At 58.2% G+C, this 16,505-nt stretch overlaps 1 protein-coding gene across 1 annotated transcript in view; it reads right to left on the bottom strand.

Moving 5' to 3' along the window:
• Positions 1-16,505, bottom strand: part of TSNAXIP1 (translin associated factor X interacting protein 1) — a gene marked incomplete at its 5' end in the record, with an annotated part of 36,515 nt that overhangs the window by 12,932 nt on the left and 7,078 nt on the right. Inside the window, one exon of the mRNA XM_081335664.1 lies at positions 16,158-16,354. Within this exon, the coding sequence (XP_081191790.1) occupies positions 16,158-16,354 (197 nt within the window). The remainder of the gene's footprint in view (positions 1-16,157; positions 16,355-16,505) is intronic.

Below are 16,505 nucleotides of genomic sequence, written 5' to 3'. Positions count from 1 at the left end.
GGATGATGCGCGGACGAGAGGCAAACCTTAATGTCCAACGCCCGCATCAACTCCTGCCAGAAGCGGGCTGTAAACTGGGCCCCCCTATCGGAGACGACTCTATCGGGAAGGCCGTGCAGCCGGAACACCTGTTGGATGAACATGCGACTAGTGGCGCGAGCTGACGGTAAGCCGCGACAGGGGATGAAGTGCGCCATCTTGGTCAACATGTCCACTCTCAAACCTCGTCCGGAGAGCAGGAGATTCAAGCAACCGAGACGAAAGCTGAGTTTCCAAAGTGGTTTAATAAGCAAAAGCAAACGATCTTCAAACGGAACAAAGCCAGCGTTGGCTGCTACCCGCATCCAACGCCTTTAAATACACATTGCATGTATACACCCACGCCCCACCCAACCGCACCCACTTCCGCCCATTCCCTACTTAATCCCCGTTTCTTCCAAACACCTCCCTTTGCCACCTGGCACCCTCTCCCTCCCAGGTGAGTCTCCCCGTGAACGCTCTCCCCATCGCCGCTAGTCACCACCCCCACCCCCGTCCCTGTACCCGGCACCTTCCCTCCTGTCACAAACACACCGCTGCCCTGCTGCCCGGCCCCCCTTTGCAAGACTGGCAAGCCCCCAGTCCCTTCCTGTCGTAGACGGGCTCCGCTGCCGAAGGCCCCGCCCGCCATCGCCGCAAGGGCCGAGTCTCCATTTGGTTTGGCCTCATGGGCCTGTGAGGCCACCGTAGCCGGCAGGGCGGGGCCGGGTCGCACGACGCGTGCGCACTCTCGAGGCTTCAACCGGCTCGGGCGTCGTGCAGCTGTCGGGCGGCCTCAACCGGCTCGGCCGCCGTCGCAGCTGTTGGGCGGGAGAAGGAGGAGGCCGTCGTCGCAGCTGTTGGTCGGACGAGGGGGAAGGCCGTCGTCGCAACTGTCGGCCGCTCTCCCGTTCCAGGCCGCCAGGCACTCTCCCGGGTCGTGCAGGAGGAAGAGAAACCAAAACAACCGGCGCTGGTAAGTGTCGCGCCCGTGGCGCCGCTGGCCGTCGGGCCCGCGGGGCGCGACATGCCGCCCCTCCTACCAGGGCCCCTCCTGCAGGGGAAGACACAAGAGGTAAGCAAACATCCACCTTGTCCGCGGCGTCCCCCCGTCCTCCCCTCGGCTTCCCAGGGTGCAACCGGTGAAATGCCCGCACTAACCGAGGAGCATGAACATCCGCCTCCCCCACCCATGTCGCCTCTTCCACAGGATATCCCTTCCACCTGATGAGGTACTGGACGCCCCCCCGACGAGCTCTGGAGTCAAGGATCTCTTGGACCTCATAATGGTCGCCCTGGGTGGGCCCAGGCCCACCTTCCCCCACTGCCGTTGCGCCTGAGGTGGCAGGTTTCAGAAGGCTACTGTGGAATACTGGGTGAAGTTTGCCTAGGATCTTTGGTAGTCGTAGTCGTACTGTTACAGGGTTAATTACCTGTACCACCCTGAATGGTCCGATGTATTTGGGCCCTAGCTTTTTACAGGGAACTTGGCCACGCAGATACTTAGTAGATAAGTAGACCAGGTCCCCCACCTTCGGGACTGCGAACGCTTTTCGCTTCTTATCAGCCTGCTCCTTATTCGTTATCGCAGCCCGCTCCAACGCTTTTTTCACTGCACTCCAGACCCCCTCAATCTGCCTCATCCATTCCCGTGGCTGACAGGGATCCTCATGCCCCGGGCTGCATTCGGGCATGGGGACAAAATCATTACCCATAACCACTTTGAAAGGGGAAAACCCCGTACTGCTATGTACAGCGTTGTTATACGCTACTTCCGCAAACGCTAAGAGATCCACCCAGTTGGTTTGCTGGTACGAAACGTAGCAACGTAGATACCGCTCAACGGCAGCATTGGCCCGTTCTGCTGCGCCATTGGTGCTAGGGTGGTACGCCGTACTGAGTCCTTGAGTTGACCCGATGAACTTAACAAATTCCTTCCAGAAACGGGCCGTAAACTGAACTCCTCTGTCTGAAATGATACGGCGTGGCACTCCATGTAAACGGTAGACGTGGGTTACAAAGAGCCAAGCTAATCGACGTGCTGAGGGCAACCCTTTACAGGGAATAAAGTGGGCCTGCTTAGAAAATAAGTCTACCACCGTCCAAATAACGTTATGGCCCTTACTGTCGGGTAACTCAACAATGAAGTCCATGGCTATATCCTGCCATGGACGAGTAGGATCAGCCACCCTCTGTAGGAGACCCAAAGGTTTTCCCACCATAGGTTTTGTGGTGGCACAAATGTGGCATTGCCGTACATAGTCCTCCACCGTTTTTGCCATGTGCGGCCACCAAAATTGCCGACGTGCCAAATGCAGGGTCTTCAGAAACCCATAGTGTCCAGCTTGCTTGGTGTCGTGGCACCGATACAGCACTCGCTCCCTCAAAGAGGCTGGCACGTAAAGTCGGGTCCCATGCCAGGCCAAGCCATCACGCATGTCAACGAGTTCTGGGTGGGCCTGTAGCCAGGTATCCCCCTGAAGGGCCTTCCGAAGCTCTTCACAGAACTCGTCCTGTGCTGCTAAAGCGGTGTCCCCTTCCTGATCTGGACTTCCGGTAGGCACAAGCGCTTGTACAACATCCTCCCTCTTCCCCTCAAACTGTGGCATACGTGACAATGCGTCCGCCAGGAAGTTTTTCCCCCCCGGAACATATTTCAATGTGAAGCGGAACCGACGGAAGTACAGTGCCCACTGTACATGCTTGGGGGACAGCCGTCGGGGTGTCTGCAATGCCATCAGATTCTTATGGTCCGTCCACACCTCAAACGGGTGGACAGCCCCCTCCAAATGATGTCGCCACAGTTCCAGTGCCCAGCGTACCGCAAAAGCCTCTTTCTCCCATATTGCCCAGGCACGTTCTGCAGGAGACAACTTTTTAGACGCATAAGCGCATGGTTGAAACACCCCGTCGTTGTTTCGTTGGAGAAGGACGGCTCCGAGGGCAACATCGCTTGCGTCGGCTTGGACCACGAAAGGCAGGGCAGGGTTTGGGTGTCGTAAGATTGGTTCTTTAGCAAAAAGAGCTTTTAACGTATCAAAAGCTCGTTGGCACTCTGCAGTCCACCCCACCCGTAACCCAGGACGTGGTCGTACGGTTAGTTGTCGTGTGCGAAGAAGGTCCGTAAGTGGCAGGGCTATGGCCGCAAAACTGGGTATGAATTGGCGATAAAAGTTCGCGAAGCCTAGAAACGCTTGTAACTGCCGCCGTGTCCGCGGGGCCTGCCACTGCTGGATGGCCTCCACCTTTTTTGGGTCCATTTCTACCCCCCCTGCAGAGATTCTGTACCCCAAATAATCAAGTCGCTGCCGGTGGAACTCGCACTTGGATAGTTTCACAAAGAGCCGTGCGTCCCGCAATTTCATCAATACCCGCCTGACCAAGGCGACGTGCTCCTCCATCGTCTCGGTGTAAACCAGGATATCATCCAGGTAAACCAAGACCCCACGATATAAGAACTCATGCAAGACCTGGTTGATCAATTGCATGAAGACGGCGGGAGCACCCTGTAGCCCAAACGGCATCACCCTAAACTGGAAACTACCCAGAGGACAGTTGAACGCCGTCTTCCATTCGTCCCCTGCTTTGATTCGAACACGATAATAGGCCTCCCTGAGGTCCAGTTTGGTAAAGACCCGTCCTTTAGCCAGATGGGCTAACAGGTCTTTCATTAGTGGGAGCGGGTAAAGGTGCTCAACGCACACCGCGTTCACACCACGATAGTCCACGCATAGTCTAAGCCCACCATCCTTTTTCTCACGAAACAGCACGGGCGCCGCCATCCTAGACCGTGCAGGCTGGATGAACCCCCGCTCCAGGTTCTTGTCGATGTACCGCCGGAGTTCCTGCATTTCTTTCGGGGACATGGCGTACATCCGGGGTTTTGGTAACCTAGCACCCTTTTCCAGCTCGATGGCGCAGTCCGTGGTGCGGTGAGGTGGTAGCGTGTCGCACTCCCGTTCATTGAAGACGTCCAACAGGTCGGAATATTCACGGGGTACTTGAGCCTCTTGCGCTAACTCACCCGCACAGACCCTCTCCCGTTCCCCCGTGTGTAGTGGTCCCAAAAATGCGTGCTCTCGCGGAGGTTGTGGGCCCAACCCCAACCGGAGATGGCGGCTACCCCCCTCCCACCAGATCGTAGGACCCCACCGATCCAACCATGTGAGCCCTAAAATAACCGCCTCGGTCATAGAAGGCACCACTATAAACCGTAAAGTCTCCCAGTGATCGCCCATCTCCAATCGGATCGGTTCAGTGACGTGAGTGACAGGTGCCCCCCCCAAAAGAGACCCGTCCACCTGCTGAAAGCGTAGCGGGCTAGTTAGTCGCTTCACCGTAACCCCCAGCCTTGCTACCACCGCTTGGCTCATTAGGCACCGTGTGCTACCTGAGTCTACGAGGGCTTTATATGCCGTCCTCTGACCGGTGCGGGGACTGACCAGCACCACAGGGAATACAAAGGGACAAACCGGAGCACTTACCATCGGATCTTCGTCTAGATCCTGTTCTTCTGAACTCTCGTACGGCGGAGGCTGGGTATCTAACGGCGTCTCCACCCGAACAGGAGCAGCTGGTCTGGAGACATCTCCGCCTAGTTGGTGAGCGGCCCGTGTCCGCTCCGTGGATCTCCGAGTCCCGGTCCCCCGTGCTGGGGAAACAGGGGCTGGCCGGGCAGGAGGCAGAGGACAATCGACTGCCCGGTGTCCTGGCTGGTCACATCTGAAACACCTCAGAGCAGCCCGTGCTGGCTGGGAGGAAGGCCGTGTGGACGTTGCTACGGATGGCTCTGCCACTTTCGTCTTCTCGGCCGGCCGTCGGCTTCCAGAGGGAGGTTCAAACCGGCCTCGCACGTCCTGCAAACCCACATCCAGCTCCACGGCCACACGGTACCACTCCTGCAGTCGTGCTGGAACGCCGCGGACCACACAAGCTCGACGGAGAGCCCCGTCCAGGCCAGCCCTAAAATGGTGGACAAGAAGACGCTCCGACCACGAACGCAACTTCCCGGCCACCTTACGGAACTCCCTTACGTACTCCAGCGCAGATCGACCTCGCTGCCGCAGAGAAAGGATGTCGGCTTCGGCCCGCTGCACCCGGGAAATGTCCTCGAAACGGGCCCGCAACGACTCCAAAAACAGGCCAACATCCCCGAGCTCCCGAGCGTGGTCAGTGTATAAATCGGCTGCCCAAGCCGCTGCCTCCCCTTGCAGGCAAGCTGTTACTGCCACCACCATAGCCCGCTGGGACACGTAAGCCTGGGCATACTGGTCCATATGTCCTATCACCTGGCCCAGGAACATTGCCAGGCGGTCAGGGTGGCCATCATAAGTAACTGACAAAGGTGGAGGTCCCCATACCACTCCGGGTCCCCACGAAGCCACTTGCGGGCCCAGCACAGGAGAAGCTCCAACTAGCCGTGTTGTCGACTGCCCGGGCCTGTCGTCCGTCCCTGACCACAACCCTGCAGCACCTCGCCCGAGGCCTACAGGAGCAGAGCCCTCACGGGGCATGCCCAGACCAGGTTGGTTCAGGTGGGATGGCGCATCCAAAGGCGGAGTTCCGGCAGGGGACCATTGGCCCGGTTCCTGGCCACCAGCCTCCCCGAACCTGGTTCGCAGAATATCCATAGTCTGGTTACCAGGGGTGGTGGAATAACTCCACTCCTCCCCCTCGTCCTCCACAAGGCAGCGCTCCCTCCATACTGATGAAGGACCCCTCAGCCGAGGTTCGTGAGCCCCCTCATATCCTCTTTGGCCCAGGGCAAGACCCGGCCTCCTCCCTCTGCCGTGGCTCTGGGCCCCTGCCTCCCTTGGCTCCACCGAGTGATCCTCGAGCAACGATGGCCGCTGCCTAGGCCGAACCGCCGGAAGCACAACCTCTCCTACATCCACTGTCCTGGGGGAGGCTACACCAGCCCCGGCCCCCATCTCAGGCCCGACCTCCTTCTCCGAAGCAGCCGCCGAGGCGGGCCCCTGCGATCCCTCCGCCATACAACTCACCCACTTGTCGCTCGGAAGGAAAAATGAAAGGGTGAGGTCAACGCTGGCTTTCTCTCAAACCTCGTCCGGAGAGCAGGAGATTCAAGCAACCGAGACGAAAGCTGAGTTTCCAAAGTGGTTTAATAAGCAAAAGCAAACGATCTTCAAACGGAACAAAGCCAGCGTTGGCTGCTACCCGCATCCAACGCCTTTAAATACACATTGCATGTATACACCCACGCCCCACCCAACCGCACCCACTTCCGCCCATTCCCTACTTAATCCCCGTTTCTTCCAAACACCTCCCTTTGCCACCTGGCACCCTCTCCCTCCCAGGTGAGTCTCCCCGTGAACGCTCTCCCCATCGCCGCTAGTCACCACCCCCACCCCCGTCCCTGTACCCGGCACCTTCCCTCCTGTCACAAACACACCGCTGCCCTGCTGCCCGGCCCCCCCTTGCAAGACTGGCAAGCCCCCAGTCCCTTCCTGTCGTAGACGGGCTCCGCTGCCGAAGGCCCCGCCCGCCATCGCCGCAAGGGCCGAGTCTCCATTTGGTTTGGCCTCATGGGCCTGTGAGGCCACCGTAGCCGGCAGGGCGGGGCCGGGTCGCACGACGCGCGTGCGCACTCTCGAGGCTTCAACCGGCTCGGGCGTCGTGCAGCTGTCGGGCGGCCTCAACCGGCTCGGCCGCCGTCGCAGCTGTTGGGCGGGAGAAGGAGGAGGCCGTCGTCGCAGCTGTTGGTCGGACGAGGGGGAAGGCCGTCGTCGCAACTGTCGGCCGCTCTCCCGTTCCAGGCCGCCAGGCACTCTCCCGGGTCGTGCAGGAGGAAGAGAAACCGAAACAACCGGCGCTGGTAAGTGTCGCGCCCGTGGCGCCGCTGGGCGTCGGGCCCGCGGGGCGCGACATCCACCACCACAAACACTGTCGTGAAGCCGGAGGATGGGGGTAGATCCGTCAGAAAGTCCATGGACACAGCCCCCCAGGGTCTCTTGGGCGTTGGCAAAGGCTGCAGTAAACCAGGCGGGGCCCCTGTCGCTGACTTGGCCTGCCTGCATGGGACGCAAGAGGTGACATAAGACTGGACATCGTGTCGGACTCGGGGCCACCAGAAAGTACGGGAGACCAGGTTCAGAGTCTTGAACAGGCCAAAATGCCCCGCAGCCGGGTTATCATGACATTGGCTGAGGACGAGTCCCCTGAGTGGCCCTCCTGGAACATAGAGCCGGTCACGATAATACAGGAGTCCATCCGTGACCGACCAAGGCGAATCTGGCCCCACCTCTTCCTTCCGCTGAGCCACCCACGCCTCCTGCTGCTGCGCCTCCCGGATCCGAGCCCGTATATCCACCGGCTCCCGTACCGCAGCAAAAGACTCGACGGGGATCACTGTCCTGGGCGGAAGCTTGTCTTCCACTCGGGTGTACTCGGGCTTCCTGGACAGAGCATCCGCTCTCTGGTTGTGCCCGCTTGGTATGTACCGCACCCGGAAGTCAAACCTCGCAAAGAAGAGGGACCACCGGATCTGGCGTTGGTTCAAATTCCGAGCGGTCTGCAGGCTTTCCAGATTCTTGTGGTCCGTCCGGACCTCGATTTGATGCCGCGCCCCCTCCAGATGATGCCTCCAAGCCTCGAACGCCGCCTTGATGGCCAGCAGCTCCTTCTCCCAGATGGTATAGTTGCGCTCCGAGGGATTCAATTTCCGAGAGTGATACGCGCAAGGGAAAAGGGTACCGTTGGGCGTCGCTGCCTGGAGTAACACGGCCCCAATGGCAATGTCGGAGGCGTCCGCCTCCACGACAAACGGCCGTTGCGGGTCAGGATGCTTCAAGATGGGCTCCTTCATGAAGGCGTCCTTCAAAGCTTGGAACGCCTGTTGTTCGGGGACGTTCCACTGGAACCGAGTCTTCTTCTGCAGGAGCCGGGTGAGGGGGGCTGTCAAGGCAGCAAAGCCAGGGATGAATGTCCGATAGTAGTTGGCAAATCCAAGAAGTCGCTGAACATCCTTCACGCGACGCGGGGGTTGCCAACTCTGCAACGACTCAACTTTACTTGGATCCATGGCGATGCCCTCGGGAGAAATGCGGTGGCCCAAGAAATCAATGGTCACCTGGTAGAACTGGCACTTCTCCAACTTGGCAAACAGCCGATGTTTCCGGAGGCGCTGCAGGACCTGACGGAGATGCTGATGATGCGCTTCACGCGACGGGGAGTAAATCAGGATGTCGTCCAGGTAAATCACAACAAACTGGTCCAACAGATCCCGAAAGATGTCATTCATAAAATGCTGAAACACAGCGGGGGCGTTGGTCAGGCCAAACGGCATCACCGTGTACTCGAAATGTCCATAGCGAGTACCAAACGCTGTCTTCCACTCATCACCCGGCCGAACCCTGACGAGGTTGTAAGCTCCACGCAGGTCCAGTTTCGTGAAGATCTTAGCCTCCCGGAGTCGGTCCAAGAGCTCGGGGATGAGGGGCAGCGGGTAGCGGTTACGCACCGTGATAGCGTTGAGTTTCCGGTAGTCACAGCAAAGCCGTAACTCGCCCGACTTCTTTTTGACGAAGAGCACGGGCGCAGACACTGGCGAGGACGAGGGCCGGATGAATCCACGAGCCAAGTTCTTCGTCAGGAAGTCCCGCAATGCGGCCAACTCGGGCTCCGACATGGAGTACAAACGCCCCACTGGGAGAGGCGCATCAGGGACTAGGTCAATGGAGCAGTCGTAGGGCCTGTGCGGGGGTAATTGGTCCGCCTCTGACTCGCTGAACACGTCAGCAAAGTCGGACAGTACGGGAGGCAAGGAAACCCCTGAGGAACCCTCCACCTGGCCGGCACAGATATGGCGGGTGTGGTCCACGCACTGCAAACTTGGGAAGGTGACCAAGTTCTGAGACCAATAGATCTGTGGATCATGCGCCCGGAGCCACGCCAGTCCCAAGACCACGGGGAAGTGCAGATCCGAAGTGACGTAAAACTGAATGGCCTCCACATGGGTACTGATGGCCATACACACGGGTTGCGTGGCGGCCGTGATAGGCCCGGACAGGAGCACTCGACCATCGATGGTCTCCACAAGCATGGGCGGATCCACCGGACACTGGGGAACAGCCCATTTGGCCACAAAGGCCGAATCCATAAAGTTAGTGGTAGCCCCAGAGTCAATTAAGGCATGGACCGGAATCCCCTCTGGCTTGCCAGGAAGGATCAGTCGTGCCTCCAAAATCAAATGCCGTGGAGGTTCACAGGCACCGTCGGAACGGCGTCGCTCGGCGTGATCGTTGTGGGTCGCCCGATCTTTCACACCGTCTAGATCGGGCTCGGGCCGTTTCCCGATAGCAAAGCAGGGGACTTTCTCGGAGCAGGCTTGGTCACTGACGCCCGCTGACGCTTCTTTGGGCAAGAAGCAGCCAAATGTCCAGGGTCCCCACAGTAAAAACACAACCCCTCCGATCGTCGTCTGTCCATTTCCGTCACCGATAGACGGGACCTGGCGGCACCCAGCTCCATTGGCTCCTCCCTCTGGACTGGGGGCTCACGCACAACAGGGGCGGCAGGGGTCTGTGGGGTGGCACGGCGACTCTTACGCTGCTGCAGCCGGGCATCGATCCGCAGACAAAGATGGATCAGCCCATTCAGATCTGAGGGAATGTCCACGCGGGCCAGCTCATCCAACATCTCCTCTGACAAGCCATCCTGAAAGGCATCCACGAGCGCAGCCTCATTCCAGGCGGAATCCTGGCTAAGCAGCCGGAAATCGCTGATATAGGCCTGTAGGGGGCGCTGACCCTGCCTCAAAGCTTTCAGACGTCGGGTGGCGGTCTGCGCCTTAATCGGGTCCTCGTACATGAGGCGCATATGGTCACAAAACCCCCCAAAGTTATCCAACAAAGGGCTAGGCTGTGCCAACAGAGGCGTGCCCCAACGAGCTGCATCTCCCGACAGAAGGCTCAACACGAATCCCACCTTATCACGGTCAGTGGGGAAATCAGCTGCTCTCACGCTGATATAAAGCTGGCATTGTCCCAGGAAGGCAGGAAACAGTTCTGGTTTACCAGCAAATTTATCCGGCATAGCTAACTGACATTTCCTCCTGGGTGGGGGGGCAGCATGTACCTGAGCCTGCAGTTGTGCCACCTGAGTGGCCAGCAGGGTGAGTTGCTGGTTGAGCTGGGCATTCTCGGCAAGAAGCTGCTCCATCGTAGTATTAAGGGGTGGGTGGCTGAAAGCAAACTGTTCTGAACCAGCCCTCTTCTCGCAACCCCTAATTAAGAGAAGAGTCTGGAAAGCGTCCAAGGCTAAAAGGCTTCTGCCAAGATTTAATTACGCAGTTAACAAAAACACAAGAGCTTGTCTTCTCAAGCGGAAAAGTTGCTTTCAGCAACCAGCCCCTCCCCAAACACTTCTTTTATAGAGAGCTCAGGGCGTGGTCTCCCTGTGCCTCCTCCCGAGGAGTCCCATAGTCTTTCTTTGTTTGTCCCTGCTCGTCTGCCTCCTGCGTCGGGCGTCCTTGAACAGGGCCAGCTGTGGGTCATCATCCTCCGCACTCTCGGGCTCACACAGCTGAGAAGAGGTCCCCGGCTGAGGACTCTGCAAAGCCTCCAAATCATCATCAGCCGGTTCGTTTCCCTCCTCCCCCACATCTGAGTCCTCCGATACATCGGACCCGGCTGTCGGACCCACAGGCTGGCCCTGAGTCACAACAGGAAGGCAGTGTTGTGACTCAGGGCCAGCCTGTGGTTTCGGCAGCCGGCTCAGATGTGTCGGATGACTCAGATGAGGGGGAGGAGGACCGTGTGGGAGACGAACCGGTTGATGATGGCGTGGAGGCTTGGCAGAGTTCCCAGCCGGGGCCCTCTTCTCAGCTGCGTGAGCCCGATAGTGCGGAAGATGATGACCCACAGCTGGCCCTGTTCAAGGACGCCCGACGCAGGAGGCAGTCGAGCAGGAACAAACAAAGAAAGAATGTGGGACTCCTCGGGAGGAGGCACAGGGAGACCACGCCCTGAGCTCTCTATAAAAGGAGTGTTTGGGGAGGGGCTGGTTGCTGAAAGCAACTTTTCCGCTTGAGAAGACAAGCTCTAGTGTTTTTGTTAACTGCGTAATAAATCTTGGCGGATGCCTTTTAGCCTTGGACGCTCTCCAGTCTCTTCTTTCTAAATAGGGGTTTGCCTTTACAAGGCCAGAAGAGGGCTGGTTCAGAACAGTTTGCTTTCAGCCACCCACCCCTTATTACTACGATGGAGCAGCTTCTTGCCGAGAATGCCCAGCTCACCCAGCAACTCACTTTGCTGGCAGCTCAGGTGGCACAACTGCAAGCTCAGGTACATGCTGCACCCCCACCCAGGAGGAAATGTCAGATAGCTATGCCGGATAAATTTGCTGGTAAACCAGAACTGTTTCCTGCCTTCCTGGGACAATGCCAGCTTTATATCAGCGTGAGAGCAGCTGATTTCCCCACTGACCGAGATAAGGTGGGATTCATGTTGAGCCTTCTGTCGGGAGATGCAGCTCGTTGGGGCACGCCTCTGTTGGCACAGCCTAGCCCTTTGTTGGATAACTTTGGGGGGTTTTGTGACCATATGCGCCTCATGTACGAGGACCCGATTAAGGCGCAGACTGCCACCCGACGCCTGAAAGCTTTGAGGCAGGGTCAGCGCCCTCTACAGGCCTATATCAGCGATTTCCGGCTGCTTAGCCAGGATTCCGCCTGGAATGAGGCTGCGCTCGTGGATGCCTTTCAGGATGGCTTGTCAGAGGAGATGTTGGATGAGCTGGCCCGCGTGGACATTCCCTCAGACCTGAATGGGCTGATCCATCTTTGTCTGCGGATCGATGCCCGGCTGCAGCAGCGTAAGAGTCGCCGTGCCACCCCACAGACCCCTGCCGCCCCTGTTGTGCGTGAGCCCCCAGTCCAGAGGGAGGAGCCAATGGAGCTGGGTGCCGCCAGGTCCCGTCTATCGGTGACGGAAATGGACAGACGACGATCGGAGGGGTTGTGTTTTTACTGTGGGGACCCTGGACATTTGGCTGCTTCTTGCCCGAAGAAGCGTCAGCGGGCGTCAGTGACCAAGCCTGCCCCGAGAAAGTCCCCTGCTTTGCTATCGGGAAACGGCCCGAGCCCGATCTAGACGGTGTGAAAGATCGGGCGACCCACAACGACCACGCCGAGCGACGCCGTTCCGACGGTGCCTGTGAACCTCCACGGCATTTGATTCTGGAGGCACGACTGATCCTTCCTGGCAAGCCAGAGGGGATTCCGGTCCATGCCTTAATTGACTCTGGGGCTACCACTAACTTTATGGATTCGGCCTTTGTGGCCAAATGGGCTGTTCCCCAGTGTCCAGTGGATCCGCCCATGCTTGTGGAGACCATCGATGGTCGAGTGCTCCTGTCCGGGCCTATTACGGCCGCCACGCAACCCGTGTGTATGGCCATCAGTACCCATGTGGAGGCCATTCAGTTTTACGTCACTTCGGATCTGCACTTCCCCGTGGTCTTGGGACTGGCGTGGCTCCGGGCGCATGATCCACAGATCTATTGGTCTCAGAACTTGGTCACCTTCCCAAGTTTGCAGTGCGTGGACCACACCCGCCATATCTGTGCCGGCCAGGTGGAGGGTTCCTCCGGGGTTTCCTTGCCTCCCGAACTGTCCGACTTTGCTGATGTGTTCAGCGAGTCAGAGGCGGACCAATTACCCCCGCACAGGCCCTATGACTGTTCCATTGATCTAGTCCCTGATGCGCCTCTCCCAGTGGGGCGTTTGTACTCCATGTCGGAGCCCGAGTTGGCTGCATTGCGGGACTTCCTGACGAAGAATTTGGCTCGTGGTTTCATCCGGCCCTCGTCCTCGCCAGTGTCTGCGCCCGTGCTCTTCGTCAAAAAGAAGTCGGGCGAGTTACGGCTTTGCTGTGACTACCGGAAACTCAATGCCATCACGGTGCGTAACCGCTACCCGCTGCCCCTCATCCCCGAGCTCTTGGACCGACTCCGGGAGGCTAAGATCTTCACGAAACTGGACCTGCGTGGAGCTTACAACCTCGTCAGGGTTCGGCCGGGTGATGAGTGGAAGACGGCGTTTGGTACTCGCTATGGACATTTCGAGTACACGGTGATGCCGTTTGGCCTGACCAACGCCCCCGCTGTGTTTCAGCATTTTATGAACGATATCTTTCGGGATCTGTTGGACCAGTTTGTCGTGATTTACCTGGACGACATCCTGATTTACTCCCCGTCGCGTGAAGCGCATCATCAGCATCTCCGTCAGGTCCTGCAGCGCCTCCGGAAACATCGGCTGTTTGCCAAGTTGGAGAAGTGCCAGTTCTACCAGGTGACCATCGATTTCCTGGGTCACCGCATTTCTCCTGAGGGCATCGCCATGGAGCCGAGTAAAGTCGAGTCGTTGCAGAGTTGGCAACCCCCGCGTCGCGTGAAGGACGTTCAGCGACTCCTTGGATTTGCCAACTACTATCGGACATTCATCCCTGGCTTTGCTGCCTTGACAGCCCCCCTCACCCGGCTCCTGCAGAAGAAGACTCGGTTCCAGTGGAATGCCCCCGAACAACAGGCGTTCCAGGCTTTGAAGGACGCCTTCATGAAGGAGCCCATCTTGAAACATCCCGACCCACAACGGCCGTTTGTCGTGGAGGCGGACGCCTCCGACATTGCCATTGGGGCCGTGTTACTCCAGGCAACGACGCCCAGCGGTACCCTTTTCCCTTGCGCGTATCACTCTCGGAAATTGAACCCCTCGGAGCGCAACTATACCATCTGGGAGAAGGAGCTGCTGGCCATCAAGGCGGCGTTCGAGGCTTGGAGGCATCATCTGGAGGGGGCGCGGCATCAGATCGAGGTCCGGACGGACCACAAGAATCTGGAAAGCCTGCAGACCGCTCGGAATTTGAATCAACGCCAGATCCGGTGGTCCCTCTTCTTTGCGAGGTTTGACTTCCGGGTGCGGTACATACCAAGCGGGCACAACCAGAGAGCGGATGCTCTGTCCAGAAAGCCCGAATACACCCGAGCGGAAGACAAGCTTCCGCCCAGGACAGTGATCCCCGTCGAGTCTTTTGCTGCGGTGCGGGAGCCGGTGGATATACGGGCTCGGATCCGGGAGGCGCAGCAGCAGGAGGCGTGGGTGGCTCAGCGGAAGGAAGAGGTGGGGCCAGATTCGCCTTGGTCGGTCGCGGATGGACTCCTGTATTATCGTGACCGGCTCTATGTTCCAGGAGGGCCACTCAGGGGACTTGTCCTCAGCCAGTGTCATGATAACCCGGCTGCGGGGCATTTTGGTCTGTTCAAGACTCTGAACCTGGTCTCCCGTACCTTCTGGTGGCCCCGAGTCCGACACGATGTCCAGTCTTATGTCACCTCCTGCATTCCTTGCAGGCAGGCCAAGTCAGCGACAGGGGCCCCGCCTGGTTTACTGCAGCCCTTGCCAACACCCAAGAGACCCTGGGGGGCTGTGTCCATGGACTTTCTGACGGATCTACCCCCATCCTCCGGCTTCACGACAGTGTTTGTGGTGGTGGACATGTTGACCAAGATGGCGCACTTCATCCCCTGTCGCGGCTTACCGTCAGCTCGCGCCACTAGTCGCATGTTCATCCAACAGGTGTTCCGGCTGCATGGCCTTCCCGATAGAGTCGTCTCCGATAGGGGGGCCCAGTTTACAGCCCGCTTCTGGCAGGAGTTGATGCGGGCGTTGGACATTAAGGTTTGCCTCTCGTCCGCGCATCATCCTCAGACCGACGGGGGTACCGAGAAGGTCATCGGCATCTTAGAGCAGTATCTGCGCTGCTACGTTAACCTGCAGCAGGACAATTGGGTGGACTATTTGGCCATAGCCGAGTTTGCCTTTAACAACTCGCAGCACACCTCCACGCAGATGACACCGTTCTTGGCCAACGTGGGTTATCACCCCCGGTTTTTCCCCCTTTCTCCCGTGGACTCATCGGAGCCGGCAGCGAACGAATTTATGGCGGAGTTACAGGTGATCCATCGGTTGGTGCGACGGCAGCTGGAGAAGGCCAAGGCCGACTACAAGAGATTCGCCGATCGGTCGAGAAGGGATACGCCTCCACTATCGGTGGGGGATCGGGTCTGGCTGTCCACCAGGAACCTACCATCCACTCGGCCGGCGAGGAAGCTGGACCACCGTTACCTTGGACCGTTCCCAGTCGAGGCCGTCATCAATCCGGTCGCCTATCGTTTAACTCTGCCACGTTCCTTGCGCGTGCACCCCGTCTTCCATCGGTCCTTGTTGGTCCCCGAACAACCGGCCTGTCCACTTCGCCAAGCGGAACCTCCCCCATCAGGAACTCGTGATGGAGGCAGCACCCCCGAGTACGAGGTCGCCAGCATCAGGGATTCCCGCTGGCTGAAAGGTCGCTTCCAGTACCTGATCGAGTGGAAAGGGTACGGGCCGGAGGACTTCACATGGGAAGACGCGACCGCCGTTCATGCCCCTGCGTTGGTGACTGCGTTTCACGAACAGTTCCCATCCCGACCGCATCCGGATCGGCAGACCCGGGGGAAGGGCCCTGCGGTGCGGGATAGTGTTGTGACTCAGGGCCAGCCTGTGGTTTCGGCAGCCGGCTCAGATGTGTCGGATGACTCAGATGAGGGGGAGGAGGACCGTGTGGGAGACGAACCGGTTGATGATGGCGTGGAGGCTTGGCAGAGTTCCCAGCCGGGGCCCTCTTCTCAGCTGCGTGAGCCCGATAGTGCGGAAGATGATGACCCACAGCTGGCCCTGTTCAAGGACGCCCGACGCAGGAGGCAGTCGAGCAGGAACAAACAAAGAAAGAATGTGGGACTCCTCGGGAGGAGGCACAGGGAGACCACGCCCTGAGCTCTCTATAAAAGGAGTGTTTGGGGAGGGGCTGGTTGCTGAAAGCAACTTTTCCGCTTGAGAAGACAAGCTCTAGTGTTTTTGTTAACTGCGTAATAAATCTTGGCGGATGCCTTTTAGCCTTGGACGCTCTCCAGTCTCTTCTTTCTAAATAGGGGTTTGCCTTTACAAGGCCAGAAGAGGGCTGGTTCAGAACAGGCAGTCAGAAGACTTTTGAAAAGGCAACAGCTGTGTCTGCAAGGATGCACAATCCAATTTCCGAGGCCCGGCTGCTTGAAATTATGAACAGGGCAAGCTGAAGACTCACCTGGGTCTCTAGCGAACATTTTTCCTCCTTCATTTTGTCAATCAGCTTCAGTAAATAGAGCCGTTCCTCCTTCAATTTCGCGATTTCAATTTTCTCCTGCCGTTGAAAAGCCAGGATTTGCTGAGTACATTGATCAGAGGCGGTGACCAGAACACCGTTCACCGATTCCAGAGTGCAGATCTTTTCCTGCAGATGGGCTAAAGGCAGACAAAGAGGCATCTCCGAGTTACTAAAAGTCATAAAGACCGTTGGGTAGGGCCTTTTAAGAGTACTGTGTTTAAAATTAGCTTAATCTCCAACTACTATTGGTATGGAATATTTCCTTAGGACAACCACGTACAACAATTA

Source organism: Vipera berus, assembly GCF_964194415.1.
Source record: "Vipera berus genome assembly, chromosome: 10".
Lineage (NCBI taxonomy): Eukaryota > Metazoa > Chordata > Lepidosauria > Squamata > Viperidae > Vipera > Vipera berus.
The sequence above is the reverse complement of the archived record's forward strand: the minus strand, read 5'-3'. Positions and strand labels throughout refer to the sequence as shown.